Source organism: Gobius niger (assembly GCF_951799975.1).
Source record: "Gobius niger genome assembly, chromosome: 12".
Lineage (NCBI taxonomy): Eukaryota > Metazoa > Chordata > Actinopteri > Gobiiformes > Gobiidae > Gobius > Gobius niger.
Window position 1 is genome coordinate 2,249,030 of NC_136863.1, and position 23,787 is coordinate 2,272,816.

At 47.6% G+C, this 23,787-nt stretch overlaps 1 protein-coding gene across 1 annotated transcript in view; it reads left to right on the forward strand.

Moving 5' to 3' along the window:
• Positions 1-8,705: 8,705 nt before the first annotated feature.
• shtn1 (shootin 1) overlaps positions 8,706-23,787 on the forward strand; it is a gene marked incomplete at both ends in the record, with an annotated part of 28,540 nt that continues 13,458 nt past the window's right edge. The window contains 4 exons of the mRNA XM_079568421.1: positions 8,706-8,771; positions 9,135-9,195; positions 10,532-10,626; positions 15,476-15,935. Coding sequence (XP_079424547.1) covers positions 8,706-8,771; positions 9,135-9,195; positions 10,532-10,626; positions 15,476-15,935 — 682 coding nt within the window. The remainder of the gene's footprint in view (positions 8,772-9,134; positions 9,196-10,531; positions 10,627-15,475; positions 15,936-23,787) is intronic.

The window sequence follows — 23,787 nt, forward strand, 5'->3', positions numbered from 1 at the left end:
ATTTGAAAGAAGTGCACTGGAAAAGGATAATCGTTTTAACCCCTGAACTCCCACCTGAACCGAGCACATTTTTCTCCAGTTTGGCTTTACCCCAATCCAAAAGCTTCTGGAAAAAAGGTGAGAAAATAGCAACAAAACTGAGAAGAAAACAATGATGGAAATGTGACAAAAAATGTTACAAAATGTGACAAAAAAATGAACAAAATTTGATGAAAAATGACCAAAAAAATGACAAAAATGTGACAAAAAATGGATGAAAAATGACCAAAAAATGACCAAAATTGGATAAAAATGTGACAAAAAAAATGAAAAAAATGTGACAAAAAAATTGACGGAAAAAATGACAAAGTTACAAAAATGAGTTGAATACCCAACAAAAAAATGATGGATAAAAAATGTGGTGACGTGAGGAAAAAGATCCTCTCTGTTCAGGCGGGAGTTAAGAGGTTAAGGAAGAAATGACATAAATCTCCTTGAATGAACAGATTCAATCTAAGGTTTGAGTAGATTTGGTCTGATCTTAGATGAGATCAAACCTCTAGTCGTCGTTATTCTCTTAAGAGGAGACACTACAGGCAAAACTCAATTTTTTCAGTTTTCAGGTTTTGGGCCACATTGGTCTCTGAACATACAAGCTTTCACCCGGAAACAGAAAATATGCCTAATCTTCACAATAACATGTTTAAATATTGCGCTGATTCAATGTTCCCCCATAGACTTATATGGGAGAATGCGATTTCAAGGGCCTTTTTCTCCAAACACATGTTTCTGTCATTGTGGCGACACTATGTCCACGTCAGTCGGACCTAAAGACGTCACATTTTCCAGCCTCGGACTGAACAATATTTGGAAGATTTTTTCCAGAGGGATTTTTTATTATTAAATCCCTTAAGCCTCATTTATTGAGTTTTGAATGTCAAAAAAATAAAAAAAAATTCCACTAAAAAACAGCTTATTTTAAAACCAAACAAGAAATCCTAAATCCGCTCTGAGAAAGTCTTGGCAACTCATTCATCAATAAAATGAAACAATACATTTGAATGTAGCTCTATCTTTCGTCGCCGAAAAGATGGGAAATTTGGGGCATTTTTAGGCATAAAACACCTTGTTCTTAAATGAAAAGATAAAATGACAGAAAACTTGCCATGTATTTTTTTCTCACATTTATGCCAGTCAGTGATCGACAGCAACAGTTTCAAATTGAAATCTGTAAATATACATTTTTTCCCTATTCACCTGCAGTGTCTCGCCTTAATTCAGATAATTTTGTGTCATTTTAAGTGAAAAACAATTATTTAAGTGGGTTTTATTCTTGTTCCATTGGCGCTGTCGCATTTGTGTCTTGGATTAGTTCAATCCGACTCAAATTCAATATAGAAGAACTTTAATTCAAGCCATTTTAAGTCATTTCTCTCATGATGGTCATGTTTCCAGTGTTGTGCTTTACTTTTGGTGAATAATCAGCGGCTTTGGCCCTCGCTCTGTTTACAATAAAGAAAATCGGTCAAGAAAACCTGCCTCCCCCTGACGTAGGGTCTCCCGGGGCAAACCGGTCCTTGGTAACGGTTCAGAAGCCTCTTATGAGAGACCGACAGGCCTGGTTAATCGTGAGGCCGTCCTTCTGTGGACCCCCCACCTGCAGGGGGCGCCATGAGGATGATGGACGACTGAAGCTCCAACACGATCACGTCGATGTGAGCGATAGAAGCTTCCGAAAGGCGTGTTTTCAGAAACGACCGTCCATCTTCTTCCACTTGTTTCTGCCCAAATCACACTGCGCTCGACAAATTTTTATAAAATTTCTGTCATTTTTTTGCTGCATTTTTGTCATTTTTTTGATCAAATTTTTGTCATTTTTTTCACATTATTGTAATTTTTTTGGTCAATTTTTTATGAATTTTTTCTCACATTTTTATCACATTTTTGTCATTTTTTCGTCAATTTTTTATGCATTTTTGTCACATTTTAGTCATTTTTTGCTGCATTTTTGTCATTTTTGGATCAAATTTTTGTCATTTTTTTTCACATTATTGTAATTTTTTTGGTCAAATTTGTATCACATTTTTGTCATTTTTTTCGTCAATTTTTATACATTTTTTGTCATTTTTTGTTGCATTTTTGTCATTTTTTCATCAATTTCTATCACATTTTTGTCAAATTTTTTGGCCATTTAAAAACATTTTTTTGTCACATTTTAGTCATTTTTTGTCACATTTTTGCCACTTTTCCATCATTGTTTTCGTCTCAGTTTTGTCACTATTTCCACACCTTTTTTCCAGAAGCTTTTGGATTGGGGTAAAGCCAAACTGGAGAAAATGTGCTCGGTTCAGGCGGGAGTTAAGGGGTTAAGAAGAAATTGTACAAACACAGGCCGCACTGGAAATACAGTGGGTAATACTCAGTTACATTTACTCAGTTACATTTACTCAGTTACATTTACTCAGTTACATTTACTCAGTTACATTTACTCAGTTACATTTACTCAGTTACATTTACTCAGTTACATTTACTCAAATACATGCACTAACTACTTCTGCAAATACTTTTAACTTTTGACTTCTCCTTGAGTCATATTAAAAGTGCTTCTGTCTCTAAATGATCTTAGAGTCACTAAAACATTCAGCTTTAACTCGAGTAAGAGTCGTGTTGCGTCACCGCCTCTGCCTGTGTCCAACACGGGGCCCGCGGGCCACGTCTGGGCCGTGAGACTGAATCTGAGGCCTGTAGATCACCCACACGGACTCACACAGGTCAGACCGGGACCAGACGAGGACCAGACCGGGACAGACCGGGACCAGACGAGGACCAGACCGGGACCAGACCGGGACCAGACTGGGACAGACCGGGACCAGACCGGGACCCACACGGACTCACACGGGACAGACCGGGACCGACTGGGACCAGACCGGGACCGACTGGGACCAGACCGGGACCAGACCGGGACAGACCGGGACCAGACCGGGACAGACCGGGACCAGACCGGGACAGACCGGGACCGACTGGGACCAGACCGGGACAGACCGGGACCAGACCGGGACCAGACCGGGACAGACCGGGACCAGACCGGGACCAGACCGGGACAGACCGGGACAGACCGGGACCAGACCGGGACAGACCGGGACCAGACCGGGACAGACCGGGACTGACCGGGACCAGACCGGGACAGACCGGGACAGACCGGGACCAGACCGGGACCAGACCGGGACAGACCGGGACAGACCGGGACCGACTGGGACCAGACCGGGACAGACCGGGACAGACCGGGACCGACTGGGACCAGACCGGGACCAGACCAGGTCAGACCGGGACCAGACCGGGACCAGACCGGGACCAGACCGGGACTGACCGGGACAGACCGGGACCAGACCGGGACAGACCGGGACAGACCGGGACAGACCGGGACCAGACCGGGACCAGACCAGGACCAGACCGGGACCAGACCGGGACAGACCGGGACAGACCGGGACCAGACCGGGACCAGACCGGGACAGACCGGGACAGACCGGGACCAGACCGGGACAGACCGGGACCAGACCGGGACCAGACCGGGACAGACCGGGACCAGACCGGGACAGACCGGGACCGACTGGGACCAGACCGGGACCAGACCAGGTCAGACCGGGACCAGACCGGGACAGACCGGGACCAGACCGGGACCAGACCGGGACTGACCGGGACCAGACCGGGACAGACCGGGACCGACTGGGACCAGACCGGGACCAGACCAGGTCAGACCGGGACCAGACCGGGACTGACCGGGACCAGACCGGGACCAGACCGGGACAGACCGGGACAGACCGGGACCAGACCGGGACAGACCGGGACCAGACCGGGACTGACCGGGACTGACCGGGACCAGACCGGGACTGACCGGGACAGACCGGGACTGACCGGGACAGACCGGGACCAGACCGGGACTGACCGGGACTGACCGGGACCAGACCGGGACTGACCGGGACAGACCGGGACTGACCGGGACAGACCGGGACCAGACCGGGACTGACCGGGACAGACCGGGACTGACCGGGACTGACCGGGACCAGACCGGGACCAGACCGGGACCAGACCGGGACAGACCGGGACAGACCGGGACCAGACCGGGACCAGACCGGGACCAGACCGGGACCAGACCGGGACTGACCGGGACAGACCGGGACAGACCGGGACAGACCGGGACAGACCGGGACAGACCGGGACTGACCGGGACAGACCGGGACCAGACCGGGACTGACCGGGACAGACCGGGACTGACCGGGACTGACCGGGACCAGACCGGGACCAGACCGGGACAGACCGGGACAGACCGGGACAGACCGGGACAGACCGGGACTGACCGGGACAGACCGGGACCAGACCGGGACAGACCGGGACAGACCGGGACAGACCGGGACCAGACCGGGACTGACCGGGACAGACCGGGACTGACCGGGACTGACCGGGACCAGACCGGGACCAGACCGGGACCAGACCGGGACAGACCGGGACCAGACCGGGACAGACCGGGACAGACCGGGACTGACCGGGACAGACCGGGACCAGACCGGGACCAGACCGGGACAGACCGGGACCGACTGGGACCAGACCGGGACCAGACCGGGACCGACTGGGACCAGACCGGGACCAGACCGGGACCAGACCGGGACAGACCGGGACCGACCGGGACCAGACCGGGACAGACCGGGACCGACTGGGACCAGACCGGGACAGACCGGGACAGACCGGGACCGACTGGGACCAGACCGGGACAGACCGGGACCAGACCGGGACCAGACCGGGACAGACCGGGACCAGACCGGGACCAGACCGGGACAGACCGGGACAGACCGGGACCAGACCGGGACCAGACCGGGACAGACCGGGACCAGACCGGGACCAGACCGGGACAGACCGGGACCAGACCGGGACCAGACCGGGACAGACCGGGACAGACCGGGACCAGACCGGGACCAGACCGGGACAGACCGGGACAGACCGGGACAGACCGGGACCAGACCGGGACCAGACCAGGACCAGACCGGGACCAGACCGGGACCAGACCGGGACCAGACCGGGACAGACCGGGACCAGACCAGGACCAGACCGGGACCAGACCGGGACCAGACCGGGACCAGACCGGGACAGACCGGGACCAGACCGGGACCAGACCGGGACCAGACCGGGACCAGACCGGGACCAGACCGGGACCAGACCGGGACCAGACCGGGACCAGACCGGGACCAGACCGGGACAGACCGGGACCAGACCGGGACTGACCGGGACAGACCGGGACCAGACCGGGACCAGACCGGGACTGACCGGGACAGACCGGGACTGACCGGGACTGACCGGGACCAGACCGGGACTGACCGGGACAGACCGGGACCAGACCGGGACTGACCGGGACAGACCGGGACTGACCGGGACAGACCGGGACCAGACCGGGACAGACCGGGACTGACCGGGACTGACCGGGACCAGACCGGGACTCACACGGACTCACACAGGTCAGACCGGGTCAGACCGGGACCAGACGAGGACCAGACCGGGACCAGACTGGGACAGACCGGGACCAGACCGGGACCCACACGGACTCACACGGGACAGACCGGGACCGACTGGGACCAGACCGGGACCAGACCAGGTCAGACCGGGACCAGACCGGGACCAGACCGGGACCAGACCGGGACTGACCGGGACAGACCGGGACCAGACCGGGACCAGACCGGGACCAGACCGGGACCAGACCGGGACTGACCGGGACCAGACCGGGACCAGACCGGGACTGACCGGGACCAGACCGGGACCAGACCGGGACCAGACCGGGACCAGACCGGGACAGACCGGGACAGACCGGGTCAGACCAGGACAGACCGGGACCTAAACTAAAACGATCAGTCAGACGGTCACAGACTCTACTATTAGATTTGATAAGATCCTTTTTTCTGGCTGGAGTTTTTACAGCGTTACATCAAAAAGAGCCGAGTCTTTTGAACCCAAAGACTCGGCTCCAGAAAAGAGCCGTAAATCCCATCACGAGTTTTCATTCCACTCGTTAAAGCAGAACTCAGTAACTTGTTTACCTTAATAAATCCTTCCCGTAGGTTCTGGCCAGAAAACCACAATTGCAACTTGGGTCGGAGTCACCAATACACACTAATGGAATCACGAAGAAGAAGCTAACAGGCTAACGGACAAAGCTAACTGCGGGCTAGCGTCACTTAAACAGTATTTACAGCCAAGTCTGAGTGAAAAGAATCTGTCTTTTCTGTCAGTGCAGGATTTACTCTCACGGACGATTAAAGAGTAAAAAACACAACATGTACGACGCCTGCAGTGGCGCTTACGGCCTCCAGGGGCAGGAGTTACTTAGTATTGCGTATTTTTGAGTAATCTGTAAAAACTCTGATGGCGGCCATTTTAGGGACAGGTTTGCCTGAGTCCTCCTAGGAACGCCCCCACCTCCTGGAGACGCCTCCGAGCTTTCGTCACCAGCCGAGTAACCAACCACTGCTCCTCAGCAGAACCCCCTCCCCACTGATGCCACAGACAGCGTGTGGAGGGGGCGTGTCTAAAGGCTCAGAGGTTCTTAACCCCTTAACTCCCACCTGAACCGAGCACTTTTTCTCCCAGTTTGGCTTTACCCCAATCCAAAAGCTTCTGTAAAAAAGCAACAAAACTGAGACGAAAACAATGATGGAAATGTGACAAAAAATGGACGAAAAAATGACAAAAATGAAACAAAATGTGACAAAAAATTACAAAAATATGATAAAAATTCGACCAAAAAATGACCAAAATTTGATAAAAAATGGACGAAAAAATGACAAAAAAAATATGACAAAAAAGTTACAAAAATGAGTTGAATCCCCAACAAAAAAATGATGGAAAAAAAATCTGATGACGTGAGGAAAAAGATCCTCTCGGTTCAGGCGAGAGTTAAGAGGTTAAAGAGACAGAGGCCATTTTGAGAGAGACATTTTATACAAGGCAGTTATTCTAATTTACTGCATTTACAGACCAGCAGAAGGTTTGTCATCATTGTAGTGTGATATAGACTGGTGCTATGGGACTGAAAAAAGCAGAATACCCCCTCTTTAAGAACATCTCCACTTTACAGGGCCAGCCCTAGGCATAGGTTCGTTCTGACTTGGTTCTCTCGTGGATTTAATCTGAGTCACGGACGTAGAAAATAAACGGACGGTGTGACCGGTTTGTGAGCGGTTTGTTCCTCTTCCTCCTTTTTGCACTTCCACAAAAAACCATCAGCCTTTTCTGAGATTCAACCAGAGCGACTCACGGGGACGACTGAATCAGAGCGGAGCAGAGCGGGGACTAAACCGGGACTAAACCAGGACTATTCCAGGGTCTAAACCAGGACTAAACTGGGACTAAACCAGGACTAAACCCGGGCTAAACCAGGGCTAAAACAGGACTAAACCGGGATTAAACCAGGGCTAATCCAGGGCTAAACCGGGAGTAAAGAAGGACTAAACCAGGACTAAACCAGGACTAAACTGGGACTAAACCAGGACTATTCCAGGGTCTAAACCGGGACTAAACCAGGACTAAACCAGGACTAAACCCGGGCTAAACCAGGGCTAAAACAGGACTAAACCGGGATTAAACCAGGGCTAATCCAGGGCTAAACCGGGAGTAAAGAAGGACTAAACCAGGACTAAACCAGGACTAAACCGGGACTAAACCAGGACTAAACCAGGGCTAAACCAGGACTAAAACAGGACTAAACCGGGATTAAACCAGGGCTAATCCAGGGCTAAACCGGGAGTAAAGAAGGACTAAACCAGGACTAAACCAGGACTAAACTGGGACTAAACCAGGACTATTCCAGGGTCTAAACCAGGACTAAACTGGGACTAAACCAGGACTAAACCCGGGCTAAACCAGGGCTAAAACAGGACTAAACCGGGATTAAACCAGGGCTAATCCAGGGCTAAACCGGGAGTAAAGAAGGACTAAACCAGGACTAAACCAGGACTAAACCGGGACTAAACCAGGACTAAACCAGGGCTAAACCAGGACTAAACTGGGACTAAACCAGGACTAAACCCGGGCTAAACCAGGAGTAAACCAGGACTAAACCAGGTCTAAACCGGGACTAAACCAGGATTAAAGAAGGACTAAACCGGGAGTAAAGAAGGACTAAACCAGGGCTAAACCAGGACTATTCCAGGGTCTAAACCGGGACTAAACCAGGGCTAAACCAGGACTATTCCAGGGTCTAAACCGGGACTAAACCAGGGCTAAACCAGGACTATTCCAGGGTCTAAACTGGGACTAAACCAGGGCTAAACCAGGGCTAAACCAGGGCTAAAACAGGACTAAACCAGGACTAAACCGGGAGTAAAGAAGGACTAAACCAGGGCTAAACCAGGACTATTCCAGGGTCTAAACCGGGACTAAACCAGGGCTAAACCAGGACTATTCCAGGGTCTAAACCGGGACTAAACCAGGGCTAAACCAGGGCTAAACCAGGGCTAAAACAGGACTAAACCAGGACTAAACTGGGACTAAACCAGGACTAAACCCGGGCTAAACCAGGAGTAAACCAGGGCTTAGCTGGGAGTAAACCGGGACTAAACCGGGACTAAACCAGGACTAAACCAGGGCTAAACCGGGACTAAACCGGGACTAAACCGGGACTAAACCAGGACTAAACCAGGACTAAACCAGGACTAAACCAGGACTAAACCATAATGTGGCGTCCTATGTTGTTCCCAGTCCGAGAGGAGTACGATGCTCTTCAGAGGAAACACGACGAGGCTCAGAACAAGGTACGAACTTCATCAGTGACTCGAATGAAGTACTTTAAGATATGATCCTGTGTATGAAGTACTTTATAATATTATCCTGTGTATGAAGTACTTTATAATATTATCCTGTGTATGAAGTACTTTATAATATTATCCTGTGTATGAAGTACTTTATAATATTATCTTGTGTATGAAGTACTTTATGATATTATCCTGTGTATGAAGTACTTTATAATATTATCCTGTGTATGAAGTACTTTATAATATTATCCTGTGTATGAAGTACTTTATAATATTATCCTGTGTATGAAGTACTTTATGATATTACCCTGTGTATAAAGTACTTTATAATATATATATTGAAAGAGTTTTGTTTGTGGTCAGTGTCGGCGTCTGGAGCAGGAGCGAGATGAGGCCGTTCACAAACTGCAGCATTTCCACACAGGTACCACACAGGTACCACACAGGTACCACACAGGTACCACACAGGTACCACACCATTCTATCCCACAGGTCCACCGTGAGAGAGCGCCCCCTGGAGGAGCTACAGATACAGAGACATGACTCAGAACAGCAGCGGAATTACTTGTTATTTTTGTTCCCAAACGACCTGAATCCTAAAGAGCTGACCCGAACAATACAGTTGTAAAACATAAAATATAGTGGTGGATCCGCTCCTGCCAGCAGAGGGCGCTCTGTCACGGACAGCAGAGGGCGCTCTCACTAACTGGAGGAGGAGCTTCTGCTTTAGATAGAGTTACAGTGTGGACCAGATGTTTAGTTTGTTAACCTCTTAACTCCCACCGGAACGGATCCCATTCTGTCCAGTTTGGCTTTACCCCATTCAGAAAGCTTCTCTAGGTATAAAGCACCAGAACAGCCACAAAAAATGAGAAGAAAACAAGGAAGTAAACGCAACAAAAATGTGACAAAAATTCAACAAAAATTCAACAAAAATGTGACAAAAATGTGACAAAAATTCAACAAAAATGTGACAAAAATTCAACAAAAATGTGACAAAAATTCAACAAAAATTCAACAAAAAAGTGAAAAAAATTCAACAAAAAAATTACAAAAATTCAACAAAAATGTGACAAAAAAATCAACAAAAAAATCAACAAAAATCAACAAAAATTAAACAAAAAAATAACATAAATGTGACAAAAATTAACAAAAAATGACAAAAATTCAACAAAAAAATGACAAAAAAATCAACAAAAAAATGACAAAAAAATGACAAAAAATCAACCAAAAAATCTACAAAATACACAAAAAATCAACAAAAAAATTACAAAAATTCAACAAAAAAGTGACAAAAAAAAAGGTGACACAGCAACAACGCGAGGGAAAAGATCAGTTTTGTGGGTCTTAGCTTTCAAATGAGGTGCTACACAGACCTATATAACAGCCAAAGAGACAGAATGCATTTGGTTCAGGCGGGTGGTAAGAGGTTAAAGGTTGACCCTGTGTCAGTGTAAGAGCTGGTTCTGGAGGAGGTTCTTCTGCTTCACACAGAGTCATGTTCCTGATGTTCATGTTTGTTGACTCTCAGTGTCGGAGCTGGTTCTGGAGGAGGTTCTTCTGCTTCACACAGAGTCATGTTCCTGATGTTTATGTTTGACTCTCAGTGTCGGAGCTGGTGCTGGAGGAGGTTCTTCTGCTTCACACAGAGTCATGTTCCTGATGTTTATGTTTGACTCTCAGTGTCGGAGCTGGTGCTGGAGGAGGTTCTTCTGCTTCACACAGTCATGTTCCTGATGTTTATGTTTGTTGACTCTCAGTGTCGGAGCTGGTGCTGGAGGAGGTCGGGCAGATCCAGAAGAACCTTCAGATCCAACAGTCCTGCAGAGAGAACGCCGAGGCTCTGGCCACCAAGGTAACACTGTCCTGACATAAACAAACGGGGTTGCCACTTGAAATAGTAATCGGATTACTGATTACTCGGTGTCTGAGTTAGGTGATATATATATATATATATATATATATCACATATATTTTCTGTAATGTCCTGAATGTCGCTGCTTCGTTGCCGTCAGTCCAAAGTATTTTTCATCCCGTTCCAAACGTAATGAACACATTCGAGTCGCTCGATGCTTCATAAAAACTCGAACTTCCTCGTTTACAAAAGGCGGGTCTGTGTCACGTCCGGCTGTTCTCTGATTGGCTGATGCACCTGTCAATCACGTCCATGGGGGAGTCACATTAATTAGCTGATCCCAGACTTAAGAGGGAAAGTGAGTTCAGGCTAAAGTGCAACAGCCCCCCCTACAGGTCACATTACAGAACTAGACTCTGGTGACTCCTCCTCTCTGGGCCAGATCTTATCCCCTGTGGTGCCGGTCCTGGCCCCCGGGCCGCCCTGCTCAGTACATGTGTTCCTCGCATGTTGATGTTTCCGTGTGCTGATGTTTCCGTGTTGATGTTTCCGTGTTGATGTTTCCTTGTTGATGTTTCCGTGTTGATGTTTCCGTGTTGATGTTTCCGTGTTGATGTTTCCGTGTTGATGTTTCCGTGTTGATGTTTCCGTGTTGATGTTTCCGTGTTGATGTTTCCGTGTTGATGTTTCCGTGTTGATGTTTCCGTGTTGATGTTTCCGTGTTGATGTTTCCGTGTTGATGTTTCCGTGTTGATGTTTCCGTGTTGATGTTTCCGTGTTGATGTTTCCGTGTTGATGTTTCCGTGTTGATGTTTCCGTGTTGATGTTTCCGTGTTGATGTTTCCGTGTGTTGATGTTTCCGTGTTGATGTTTCCGTGTTGATGTTTCCGTGTTGATGTTTCCGTGTTGATGTTTCCGTGTTGATGTTTCCGTGTTGATGTTTCCGTGTGTTGATGTTTCCGTGTGTTGATGTTTCCGTGTTGATGTTTCCGTGTTGATGTTTCCGTGTGTTGATGTTTCCGTGTTGATGTTTCCGTGTTGATGTTTCCGTGTTGATGTTTCCGTGTTGATGTTTCCGTGTGTTGATGTTTCCGTGTTGATGTTTCCGTGTTGATGTTTCCGTGTTGATGTTTCCGTGTGTTGATGTTTCCGTGTTGATGTTTCCGTGTTGATGTTTCCGTGTTGATGTTTCCGTGTTGATGTTTCCGTGTTGATGTTTCCGTGTTGATGTTTCCGTGTTGATGTTTCCGTGTTGATGTTTCCGTGTTGATGTTTCCGTGTGTTGATGTTTCCGTGTTGATGTTTCCGTGTTGATGTTTCCGTGTTGATGTTTCCGTGTTGATGTTTCCGTGTTGATGTTTCCGTGTTGATGTTTCCGTGTTGATGTTTCCGTGTTGATGTTTCCGTGTTGATGTTTCCGTGTTGATGTTTCCGTGTTGATGTTTCCGTGTTGATGTTTCCGTGTGTTGATGTTTCCGTGTTGATGTTTCCGTGTTGATGTTTCCATGTTGATGTTTCCGTGTTGATGTTTCCGTGTGTTGATGTTTCCGTGTTGATGTTTCCGTGTTGATGTTTCCGTGTGTTGATGTTTCCGTGTGTTGATGTTTCCGTGTTGATGTTTCCGTGTTGATGTTTCCATGTGTTGATGTTTCCATGTGTTGATGTTTCCGTGTTGATGTTTCCGTGTTGATGTTTCCGTGTTGATGTTTCCGTGTGTTGATGTTTCCGTGTTGATGTTTCCGTGTTGATGTTTCTGTGTGTTGATGTTTCCGTGTTGATGTTTCTGTGTGTTGATGTTTCCGTGTTGATGTTTCCGTGTTGATGTTTCTGTGTGTTGATGTTCCTCGCATGTTGATGTTTCCGTGTGTTGATGTTTCCGTGTGTTGATGTTTCCGTGTTGATGTTTCCGTGTTGATGTTTCCGTGTGTTGATGTTTCCGTGTGTTGATGTTTCCGTGTTGATGTTTCCGTGTGTTGATGTTTCCGTGTGTTGATGTTTCCGTGTGTTGATGTTTCCGTGTTGATGTTTCTGTGTGTTGATGTTTCCGTGTGTTGATGTTTCCGTGTTGATGTTTCCGTGTTGATGTTTCCGTGTTGATGTTTCCGTGTTGATGTTTCCGTGTTGATGTTTCCGTGTTGATGTTTCCGTGTGTTGATGTTTCCGTGTGTTGATGTTTCCGTGTTGATGTTTCCGTGTGTTGATGTTTCCGTGTTGATGTTTCCGTGTTGATGTTTCCGTGTTGATGTTTCCGTGTTGATGTTTCCGTGTGTTGATGTTTCCGTGTTGATGTTTCCGTGTTGATGTTTCCGTGTTGATGTTTCCGTGTGTTGATGTTTCCGTGTTGATGTTTCCGTGTTGATGTTTCCGTGTTGATGTTTCCGTGTTGATGTTTCCGTGTTGATGTTTCCGTGTTGATGTTTCCGTGTTGATGTTTCCGTGTTGATGTTTCCGTGTTGATGTTTCCGTGTTGATGTTTCCGTGTTGATGTTTCCGTGTTGATGTTTCCGTGTTGATGTTTCCGTGTTGATGTTTCCGTGTTGATGTTTCCGTGTTGATGTTTCCGTGTTGATGTTTCCGTGTTGATGTTTCCGTGTTGATGTTTCCGTGTTGATGTTTCCGTGTTGATGTTTCCGTGTTGATGTTTCCGTGTTGATGTTTCCGTGTTGATGTTTCCGTGTTGATGTTTCCGTGTTGATGTTTCCGTGTGTTGATGTTTCCGTGTTGATGTTTCCGTGTTGATGTTTCCGTGTGTTGATGTTTCCGTGTTGATGTTTCCGTGTTGATGTTTCCGTGTTGATGTTTCCGTGTGTTGATGTTTCCGTGTTGATGTTTCCGTGTTGATGTTTCCGTGTTGATGTTTCCGTGTGTTGATGTTTCCGTGTTGATGTTTCCGTGTTGATGTTTCCGTGTTGATGTTTCCGTGTTGATGTTTCCGTGTTGATGTTTCCGTGTTGATGTTTCCGTGTGTTGATGTTTCCGTGTTGATGTTTCCGTGTTGATGTTTCCGTGTTGATGTTTCCGTGTTGATGTTTCCGTGTGTTGATGTTTCCGTGTTGATGTTTCCGTGTTGATGTTTCCGTGTGTTGATGTTTCCGTGTTGATGTTTCCGTGTTGATGTTTCCGTGTTGATGTTTCCGTGTTGATGTTTCCGTGTTGATGTTTCCGTGTTGATGTTTCCGTGTTGATGTTTCCATGTTGATGTTTCCGTGTTTCCTCCTGACCCGGGCTGCTGTTGACAGATGTTTTCCTGCGGCTCTGTGGGTGTGTGTGGCGTCGCCGCGGTGATTGCGCCGCGGTTGCCGTCGGTGATTGTGGCGTTGTTTTGATGGCGCCTCGGACCCCGTCATTTCCCTGATTACAGACTCGGACGCGCCGCCATCATGTTATTATTATTATTATTATTTTTATGTAAAGCAGACGCGGCTTTGTCCAGGACGGTCTGACAGTGACATCTGTGCGTCGCCACGGAGACGGATAAACCATCACCACGGGAACGTTTACAGATGTGGAATCAGAGGGAAACAAACAGGCGCGAGGCAGAATAATCAGACCAACCTCTCAACCCGAGGCTTTACCCAAATCTAAAAGCGTCTCGACTGGACAGCATCATTTGAAATTTGTGTAAAAACAGTATAATATAAATACAAAATGTTGCTGTTTACATGTGTTATTTAACCTCTTAACTCCCGCCTGAACTGAGCACATTTTCCCCTGTTTGGCTTTACCCAAACCTAAGAAAGCATCAAAATGGCGTCGAAACACAACAACAAAGTGACGAAAAAGCGACATAAACACCACAAAAGAACGACTAAAATATGCCAGAAAAGCAACAATAAAACAACAGAAAAGTGACGAGAAAAAAGGGCAAAAATACTTAAAAACCCACAATAAAAACTTCAAAGACGCTTCAAAAATGTGACAAAAGAGCGGCAACAACGCAACAAAAATCTACCATTAGTTTTGCAGGCCTTAGCTTTCAAATGAGGCACTACACTGTTGCTCTGCAGCTTTTAGATTTGGGTAAAGCCGAACTGGAGGCTTCAGTGGTTCGGCCCTCGGTGATTTGGTGATGATGAAAATCGGCCCTTCACCTCACAGACCTGCCCACCCCTGCAGTACACTTTTCGGCCACCAGCGTCAAATTGGGGGCGCTGTTTCACCCCTTTCGCAAAGTGAAGGAAACACCTTTGTGGAGTCGTGGTGTTTTTCACTGAGCGTCGTAGCATCGACTTTCAGTTTTACGACTTTTATTACACTGGTCGTTTACGTCAACACGAGTTAAAAACTGACTTTTCAAAATGATCAAATGTGGCATTTTCTTTGAGTTAAAAGAGGTAAAGTCACTGTGGGCGACTTTAAAACTGTTGATTATGTTCAACTAAACCCAGGACTTTGCCGGAGTTCATATTTAAAGCCACACCGCGTAGGATTTTCACTTATAAATAAAATTGAAATAATAGCATTTAATTTATGATGGATAATTTCATCATTGGAAAAATACCTCATAAATGAACAAACAAACATGTATTTTTGCTGTGAGCGGCTCAGCTCCCCTAAGACGGTGGTAACTTTACCAGGAGTGGGCACGTCTCCAGCTCGTCTCCATGGAGATGTGATTAAAGTCAGTAGAATTTGATATTAAAATAGGTTAGGTCCTCATCTAAAATCACTCTTTATTATTCTCTGCAGAAAGAGCATTTTCTGTGTTGAGCTGGTCAATAGGAGCATGTTGTGCACTGATGACAACAGTATAGTCCAAAATGTTACACAGTGTCCCTTTAACTCAGACCAAAGTGTTCCTGAAACTTCACATGTACAAACGAAGCTGCTTTTACTGTTGTTTTCACAGTTGTCTCGTGAGAACCGCTCCCTGAAGCGCCGCAGTGCCATGTTCATGTCTCACCTGAGCCCAGACCTGGTGGTCCACATCAACCTGCTGGAGCCGGACCTCCAGGACCTTCAGGAGCTCCACGACCCGCAGGACCCGGGTCAGAACCTTCAGGAACTTCAGGAGCCTCAGGACCTTCAGGAGCTCCAGGACCTTCAGGAGCCTCAGGACCTTCAGGAGCCTCAGGACCTTCAGGAGCCTCAGGACCTTCAGGAGCCTCAGGAGCCTCAGGACCTTCAGGAGCCTCAGGACCTTCAGGAGCCTCAGGAGCCTCAGGACCTTCAGGAGCCTCAGGACCTTCAGGAGCCTCAGGACCTTCAGGAGCCTCAGGAGCCTCAGGACCTTCAGGAGCCTCAGGACCTTCAGGAGCAGAGCCCAGAGCGCAGCTGTCCATCTGGGACCTGCCAGGCGACTCTCGCAGGTGCTCTCCCTCTCCCCAGACGCCTCCCTCTCTGTTCACTTTTTCTCTCTTGTGTTTTTTTTTTTTCACTTCCTGATTTCCAAGCGATCTCCCGTAAGCTTCATCCTGCTCCCCTTTGCTGTGGAGCTGTTTCCATAAAGAGAAACTGTATAAAACACTGTGTGGGTGAAGTGAAGCTGCGGTGAGTGTTTTTACTCTGCAGTGAAAGGATGAAGCTGCGGTGAGTGTTTTTCCTCTGCAGTGAAAGGATGAAGCTGTGGTGAGTGTTTTTACTCTGCAGTGAAAGGATGAAGCTGTGGTGAGTGTTTTTACCCTGCAGTGAAAGGATGAAGCTGTGGTGAGTGTTTTTACCCTGCAGTGAAAGGATGAAGCTGTGGTGAGTGTTTTTACCCTGCAGTGAAAGGATGAAGCTGCGGTGAGTGTTTTTACTCTGCGGTGAAAGGATGAAGCTGTGGTGAGTGTTTTTCCTCTGCAGTGAAAGGATGAAGCTGCGGTGAGTGTTTTTACCCTGCAGTGAAAGGATGAAGCTGTGGTGAGTGTTTTTACTCTGCGGTGAAAGGATGAAGCTGTGGTGAGTGTTTTTCCTCTGCAGTGAAAGGATGAAGCTGCGGTGAGTGTTTTTACCCTGCAGTGAAAGGATGAAGCTGTGGTGAGTGTTTTTCCTCTGCAGTGAAAGGATGAAGCTGCGGTGAGTGTTTTTACCCTGCAGTGAAAGGATGAAGCTGCGGTGAGTGTTTTTACTCTGCAGTGAAAGGATGAAGCTGTGGTGAGTGTTTTTCCCCTGCAGTGAAAGGATGAAGCTGTGGTGAGTGTTTTTACTCTGCGGTGAAAGGATGAAGCTGCGGTGAGTGTTTTTACTCTGCGGTGAAAGGATGAAGCTGTGGTGAGTGTTTTTCCTCTGCAGTGAAAGGATGAAGCTGCGGTGAGTGTTTTTCCTCTGCGGTGACAGGATGAAGCTGTGGTGAGTGTTTTTACTCTGCAGTGAAAGGATGAAGCTGCGGTGAGTGTTTTTACCCTGCAGTGAAAGGATGAAGCTGTGGTGAGTGTTTTTACCCTGCAGTGAAAGGATGAAGCTGTGGTGAGTGTTTTTACTCTGCAGTGAAAGGATGAAGCTGCGGTGAGTGTTTTTCCTCTGCGGTGAAAGGATGAAGCTGCGGTGAGTGTTTTTCCCCTGCAGTGAAAGGATGAAGCTGCGGTGAGTGTTTTTCCTCTGCAGTGAAAGGATGAAGCTGTGGTGAGTGTTTTTACTCTGCAGTGAAAGGATGGAGCTGCGGTGAGTGTTTTTCCTCTGCAGTGAAAGGATGGAGCTGCGGTGAGTGTTTTTCCTCTGCAGTGAAAGGATGAAGCTGTGGTGAGTGTTTTTACCCTGCAGTGAAAGGATGAAGCTGTGGTGAGTGTTTTTACTCTGCAGTGAAAGGATGAAGCTGTGGTGAGTGTTTTTACCCTGCAGTGAAAGGATGAAGCTGCGGTGAGTGTTTTTCCTCTGCAGTGAAAGGATGAAGCTGTGGTGAGTGTTTTTCCTCTGCAGTGAAAGGATGAAGCTGCGGTGAGTGTTTTTACCCTGCAGTGAAAGGATGAAGCTGTGGTGAGTGTTTTTACTCTGCAGTGAAAGGATGAAGCTGTGGTGAGTGTTTTTACTCTGCAGTGAAAGGATGAAGCTGCGGTGAGTGTTTTTACCCTGCAGTGAAAGGATGAAGCTGTGGTGAGTGTTTTTACTCTGCAGTGAAAGGATGAAGCTGTGGTGAGTGTTTTTACTCTGCAGTGAAAGGATGAAGCTGTGGTGAGTGTTTTTACTCTGCAGTGAAAGGATGAAGCTGTGGTGAGTGTTTTTACTCTGCAGTGAAAGGATGAAGCTGCGGTGAGTGTTTTTACCCTGCAGTGAAAGGATGAAGCTGCGGTGAGTGTTTTTACCCTGCAGTGAAAGGATGAAGCTGCGGTGAGTGTTTTTACCCTGCAGTGAAAGGATGAAGCTGTGGTGAGTGTTTTTACTCTGCAGTGAAAGGATGAAGCTGTGGTGAGTGTTTTTACCCTGCAGTGAAAGGATGAAGCTGTGGTGAGTGTTTTTACCCTGCGGTGAAAGGATGGAGCTGCGGTGAGTGTTTTTACCCTGCAGTGAAAGGATGAAGCTGTGGTGAGTGTTTTTACTCTGCAGTGAAAGGATGAAGCTGTGGTGAGTGTTTTTACCCTGCGGTGAAAGGATGAAGCTGTGGTGAGTGTTTTTCCTCTGCAGTGAAAGGATGAAGCTGCGGTGAGTGTTTTTACCCTGCAGTGAAAGGATGAAGCTGCGGTGAGTGTTTTTACTCTGCAGTGAAAGGATGAAGCTGTGGTGAGTGTTTTTACCCTGCAGTGAAAGGATGAAGCTGTGGTGAGTGTTTTTACTCTGCAGTGAAAGGATGAAGCTGCGGTGAGTGTTTTTACCCTGCAGTGAAAGGATGAAGCTGTGGTGAGTGTTTTTCCTCTGCAGTGAAAGGATGAAGCTGTGGTGAGTGTTTTTCCTCTGCAGTGAAAGGATGAAGCTGTGGTGAGTGTTTTTCCTCTGCAGTGAAAGGATGAAGCTGCGGTGAGTGTTTTTCCTCTGCAGTGAAAGGATGAAGCTGTGGTGAGTGTTTTTACTCTGCAGTGAAAGGATGGAGCTGTGGTGAGTGTTTTTACTCTGCAGTGAAAGGATGAAGCTGTGGTGAGTGTTTTTCCCCTGCAGTGAAAGGATGAAGCTGTGGTGAGTGTTTTTACTCTGCAGTGAAAGGATGAAGCTGTGGTGAGTGTTTTTCCTCTGCAGTGAAAGGATGAAGCTGTGGTGAGTGTTTTTCCCCTGCAGTGAAAGGATGAAGCTGCGGTGAGTGTTTTTCCTCTACGGTGAAAGGATGAAGCTGCGGTGAGTGTTTTTCCTCTACGGTGAAAGGATGAAGCTGCGGTGAGTGTTTTTCCTCTACGGTGAAAGGATGAAGCTGTGGTGAGTGTTTTTACTCTGCAGTGAAAGGATGAAGCTGTGGTGAGTGTTTTTACTCTGCAGTGAAAGGATGAAGCTGCGGTGAGTGTTTTTACTCTGCAGTGAAAGGATGAAGCTGCGGTGAGTGTTTTTACTCTGCAGTGAAAGGATGAAGCTGTGGTGAGTGTTTTTACTCTGCAGTGAAAGGATGAAGCTGCGGTGAGTGTTTTTACTCTGCGGTGAAAGGATGAAGCTGCGGTGAGTGTTTTTACTCTGCAGTGAAAGGATGAAGCTGTGGTGAGTGTTTTTACCCTGCAGTGAAAGGATGAAGCTGCGGTGAGTGTTTTTACTCTGCAGTGAAAGGATGAAGCTGCGGTGAGTGTTTTTACCCTGCAGTGAAAGGATGAAGCTGTGGTGAGTGTTTTTACTCTGCAGTGAAAGGATGAAGCTGTGGTGAGTGTTTTTACCCTGCAGTGAAAGGATGAAGCTGTGGTGAGTGTTTTTACCCTGCAGTGAAAGGATGAAGCTGTGGTGAGTGTTTTTACCCTGCAGTGAAAGGATGAAGCTGTGGTGAGTGTTTTTACCCTGCAGTGAAAGGATGAAGCTGTGGTGAGTGTTTTTTACTCTGCGGTGAAAGGATGAAGCTGTGGTGAGTGTTTTTACTCTGCGGTGAAAGGATGAAGCTGTGGTGAGTGTTTTTTACTCTGCGGTGAAAGGATGAAGCTGTGGTGAGTGTTTTTCCTCTGCGGTGAAAGGATGAAGCTGTGGTGAGTGTTTTTCCTCTGCGGTGAAAGGATGAAGCTGTGGTGAGTGTTTTTACCCTGCGGTGAAAGGATGAAGCTGCGGTGAGTGTTTTTCCTCTGCAGTGAAAGGATGAAGCTGTGGTGAGTGTTTTTACCCTGCGGTGAAAGGATGAAGCTGCGGTGAGTGTTTTTCCTCTGCGGTGAAAGGATGAAGCTGTGGTGAGTGTTTTTCCCCTGCAGTGAAAGGATGAAGCTGCGGTGAGTGTTTTTACTCTGCAGTGAAAGGATGAAGCTGTGGTGAGTGTTTTTCCCCTGCAGTGAAAGGATGGAGCTGCGGTGAGTGTTTTTCCTCTGCAGTGAAAGGATGAAGCTGCGGTGAGTGTTTTTACCCTGCAGTGAAAGGATGAAGCTGTGGTGAGTGTTTTTCCTCTGCAGTGAAAGGATGAAGCTGTGGTGAGTGTTTTTCCTCTGCAGTGAAAGGATGAAGCTGTGGTGAGTGTTTTTCCCCTGCAGTGAAAGGATGAAGCTGCGGTGAGTGTTTTTACTCTGCAGTGAAAGGATGAAGCTGTGGTGAGTGTTTTTCCCCTGCAGTGAAAGGATGGAGCTGTGGTGAGTGTTTTTACTCTGCAGTGAAAGGATGGAGCTGCGGTGAGTGTTTTTACCCTGCAGTGAAAGGATGAAGCTGTGGTGAGTGTTTTTCCTCTGCGGTGAAAGGATGAAGCTGTGGTGAGTGTTTTCACCCTGCAGTGAAAGGATGAAGCTGTGGTGAGTGTTTTTCCTCTGCAGTGAAAGGATGAAGCTGCGGTGAGTGTTTTTCCTCTGCAGTGAAAGGATGAAGCTGTGGTGAGTGTTTTTCCTCTGCAGTGAAAGGATGAAGCTGTGGTGAGTGTTTTTCCTCTGCAGTGAAAGGATGAAGCTGTGGTGAGTGTTTTTCCTCTGCAGTGAAAGGATGAAGCTGTGGTGAGTGTTTTTACCCTGCAGTGAAAGGATGAAGCTGTGGTGAGTGTTTTTACCCTGCAGTGAAAGGATGAAGCTGTGGTAAGTGTTTTTCCCCTGCAGTGAAAGGATGAAGCTGTGGTGAGTGTTTTTCCCCTGCAGTGAAAGGATGAAGCTGCGGTGAGTGTTTTTCCTCTGCAGTGAAAGGATGAAGCTGTGGTGAGTGTTTTTCCTCTGCAGTGAAAGGATGAAGCTGTGGTGAGTGTTTTTCCTCTGCAGTGAAAGGATGAAGCTGCGGTGAGTGTTTTTCCTCTGCAGTGAAAGGATGAAGCTGTGGTGAGTGTTTTTCCTCTGCAGTGAAAGGATGGAGCTGTGGTGAGTGTTTTTCCCCTGCAGTGAAAGGATGAAGCTGCGGTGAGTGTTTTTCCTCTGCAGTGAAAGGATGAAGCTGTGGTGAGTGTTTTTCCTCTGCGGTGAAAGGATGAAGCTGTGGTGAGTGTTTTTACTCTGCAGTGAAAGGATGAAGCTGTGGTGAGTGTTTTTACTCTGCAGTGAAAGGATGAAGCTGTGGTGAGTGTTTTTACTCTGCAGTGAAAGGATGAAGCTGTGGTGAGTGTTTTTCCTCTGCAGTGAAAGGATGGAGCTGTGGTGAGTGTTTTTCCCCTGCAGTGAAAGGATGAAGCTGCGGTGAGTGTTTTTCCCCTGCAGTGAAAGGATGAAGCTGTGGTGAGTGTTTTTACCCTGCAGTGAAAGGATGAAGCTGTGGTGAGTGTTTTTACCTGCAGTGAAAGGATGAAGCTGCGGTGAGTGTTTTTACCTGCAGTGAAAGGATGAAGCTGCGGTGAGTGTTTTTACCCTGCGGTGAAAGGATGAAGCTGTGGTGAGTGTTTTTACCCTGCGGTGAAAGGATGAAGCTGTGGTGAGTGTTTTTACCCTGCAGTGAAAGGATGGAGCTGTGGTGAGTGTTTTTACTCTGCAGTGAAAGGATGAAGCTGTGGTGAGTGTTTTTACTCTGCAGTGAAAGGATGAAGCTGTGGTGAGTGTTTTTACTCTGCGGTGAAAGGATGAAGCTGTGGTGAGTGTTTTTCCTCTGCGGTGAAAGGATGAAGCTGTGGTGAGTGTTTTTTACTCTGCGGTGAAAGGATGAAGCTGCGGTGAGTGTTTTTCCTCTGCGGTGAAAGGATGAAGCTGCGGTGAGTGTTTTTACCCTGCAGTGAAAGGATGAAGCTGCGGTGAGTGTTTTTACTCTGCGGTGAAAGGATGAAGCTGTGGTGAGTGTTTTTACTCTGCGGTGAAAGGATGAAGCTGTGGTGAGTGTTTTTACCCTGCGGTGAAAGGATGAAGCTGTGGTGAGTGTTTTTACTCTGCGGTGAAAGGATGAAGCTGCGGTGAGTGTTTTTCCTCTGCAGTGAAAGGATGAAGCTGTGGTGAGTGTTTTTCCCCTGCAGTGAAAGGATGAAGCTGCGGTGAGTGTTTTTACTCTGCAGTGAAAGGATGAAGCTGTGGTGAGTGTTTTTCCCCTGCAGTGAAAGGATGGAGCTGTGGTGAGTGTTTTTACTCTGCAGTGAAAGGATGAAGCTGTGGTGAGTGTTTTTACCCTGCAGTGAAAGGATGAAGCTGCGGTGAGTGTTTTTCCTCTGCGGTGAAAGGATGAAGCTGTGGTGAGTGTTTTTCCTCTGCAGTGAAAGGATGAAGCTGTGGTGAGTGTTTTTCCTCTGCAGTGAAAGGATGAAGCTGTGGTGAGTGTTTTTCCTCTGCAGTGAAAGGATGAAGCTGTGGTGAGTGTTTTTACCCTGCAGTGAAAGGATGAAGCTGTGGTGAGTGTTTTTACCCTGCAGTGAAAGGATGAAGCTGTGGTGAGTGTTTTTCCCCTGCAGTGAAAGGATGAAGCTGTGGTGAGTGTTTTTCCCCTGCAGTGAAAGGATGAAGCTGCGGTGAGTGTTTTTCCTCTGCAGTGAAAGGATGAAGCTGTGGTGAGTGTTTTTCCTCTGCAGTGAAAGGATGAAGCTGCGGTGAGTGTTTTTCCTCTGCAGTGAAAGGATGAAGCTGTGGTGAGTGTTTTTCCTCTGCAGTGAAAGGATGGAGCTGTGGTGAGTGTTTTTCCCCTGCAGTGAAAGGATGAAGCTGCGGTGAGTGTTTTTCCTCTGCAGTGAAAGGATGAAGCTGTGGTGAGTGTTTTTCCTCTGCAGTGAAAGGATGAAGCTGTGGTGAGTGTTTTTACCCTGCAGTGAAAGGATGAAGCTGCGGTGAGTGTTTTTACTCTGCAGTGAAAGGATGAAGCTGTGGTGAGTGTTTTTACTCTGCAGTGAAAGGATGAAGCTGTGGTGAGTGTTTTTCCTCTGCAGTGAAAGGATGGAGCTGTGGTGAGTGTTTTTCCCCTGCAGTGAAAGGATGAAGCTGCGGTGAGTGTTTTTCCTCTGCAGTGAAAGGATGAAGCTGCGGTGAGTGTTTTTCCCCTGCAGTGAAAGGATGAAGCTGTGGTGAGTGTTTTTCCTCTGCGGTGAAAGGATGAAGCTGTGGTGAGTGTTTTTACCCTGCAGTGAAAGGATGAAGCTGCGGTGAGTGTTTTTACTCTGCAGTGAAAGGATGAAGCTGTGGCTAGTGTTTTTCCCCTGCAGTGAAAGGATGAAGCTGTGGTGAGTGTTTTTCCCCTGCAGTGAAAGGATGAAGCTGCGGTGAGTGTTTTTCCTCTGCGGTGAAAGGATGAAGCTGTGGTGAGTGTTTTTACCCTGCAGTGAAAGGATGAAGCTGCGGTGAGTGTTTTTCCTCTGCGGTGAAAGGATGAAGCTGTGGTGAGTGTTTTTACTCTGCAGTGAAAGGATGAAGCTGCGGTGAGTGTTTTTCCTCTGCGGTGAAAGGATGAAGCTGTGGTGAGTGTTTTTACCCTGCAGTGAAAGGATGAAGCTGTGGTGAGTGTTTTTACTCTGCGGTGAAAGGATGAAGCTGTGGTGAGTGTTTTTACCCTGCGGTGAAAGGATGAAGCTGTGGTGAGTGTTTTTACCCTGCAGTGAAAGGATGGAGCTGTGGTGAGTGTTTTTACTCTGCAGTGAAAGGATGAAGCTGTGGTGAGTGTTTTTACCCTGCGGTGAAAGGATGAAGCTGTGGTGAGTGTTTTTACTCTGCAGTGAAAGGATGAAGCTGTGGTGAGTGTTTTTACTCTGCGGTGAAAGGATGAAGCTGTGGTGAGTGTTTTTTACTCTGCGGTGAAAGGATGAAGCTGTGGTGAGTGTTTTTACCCTGCAGTGAA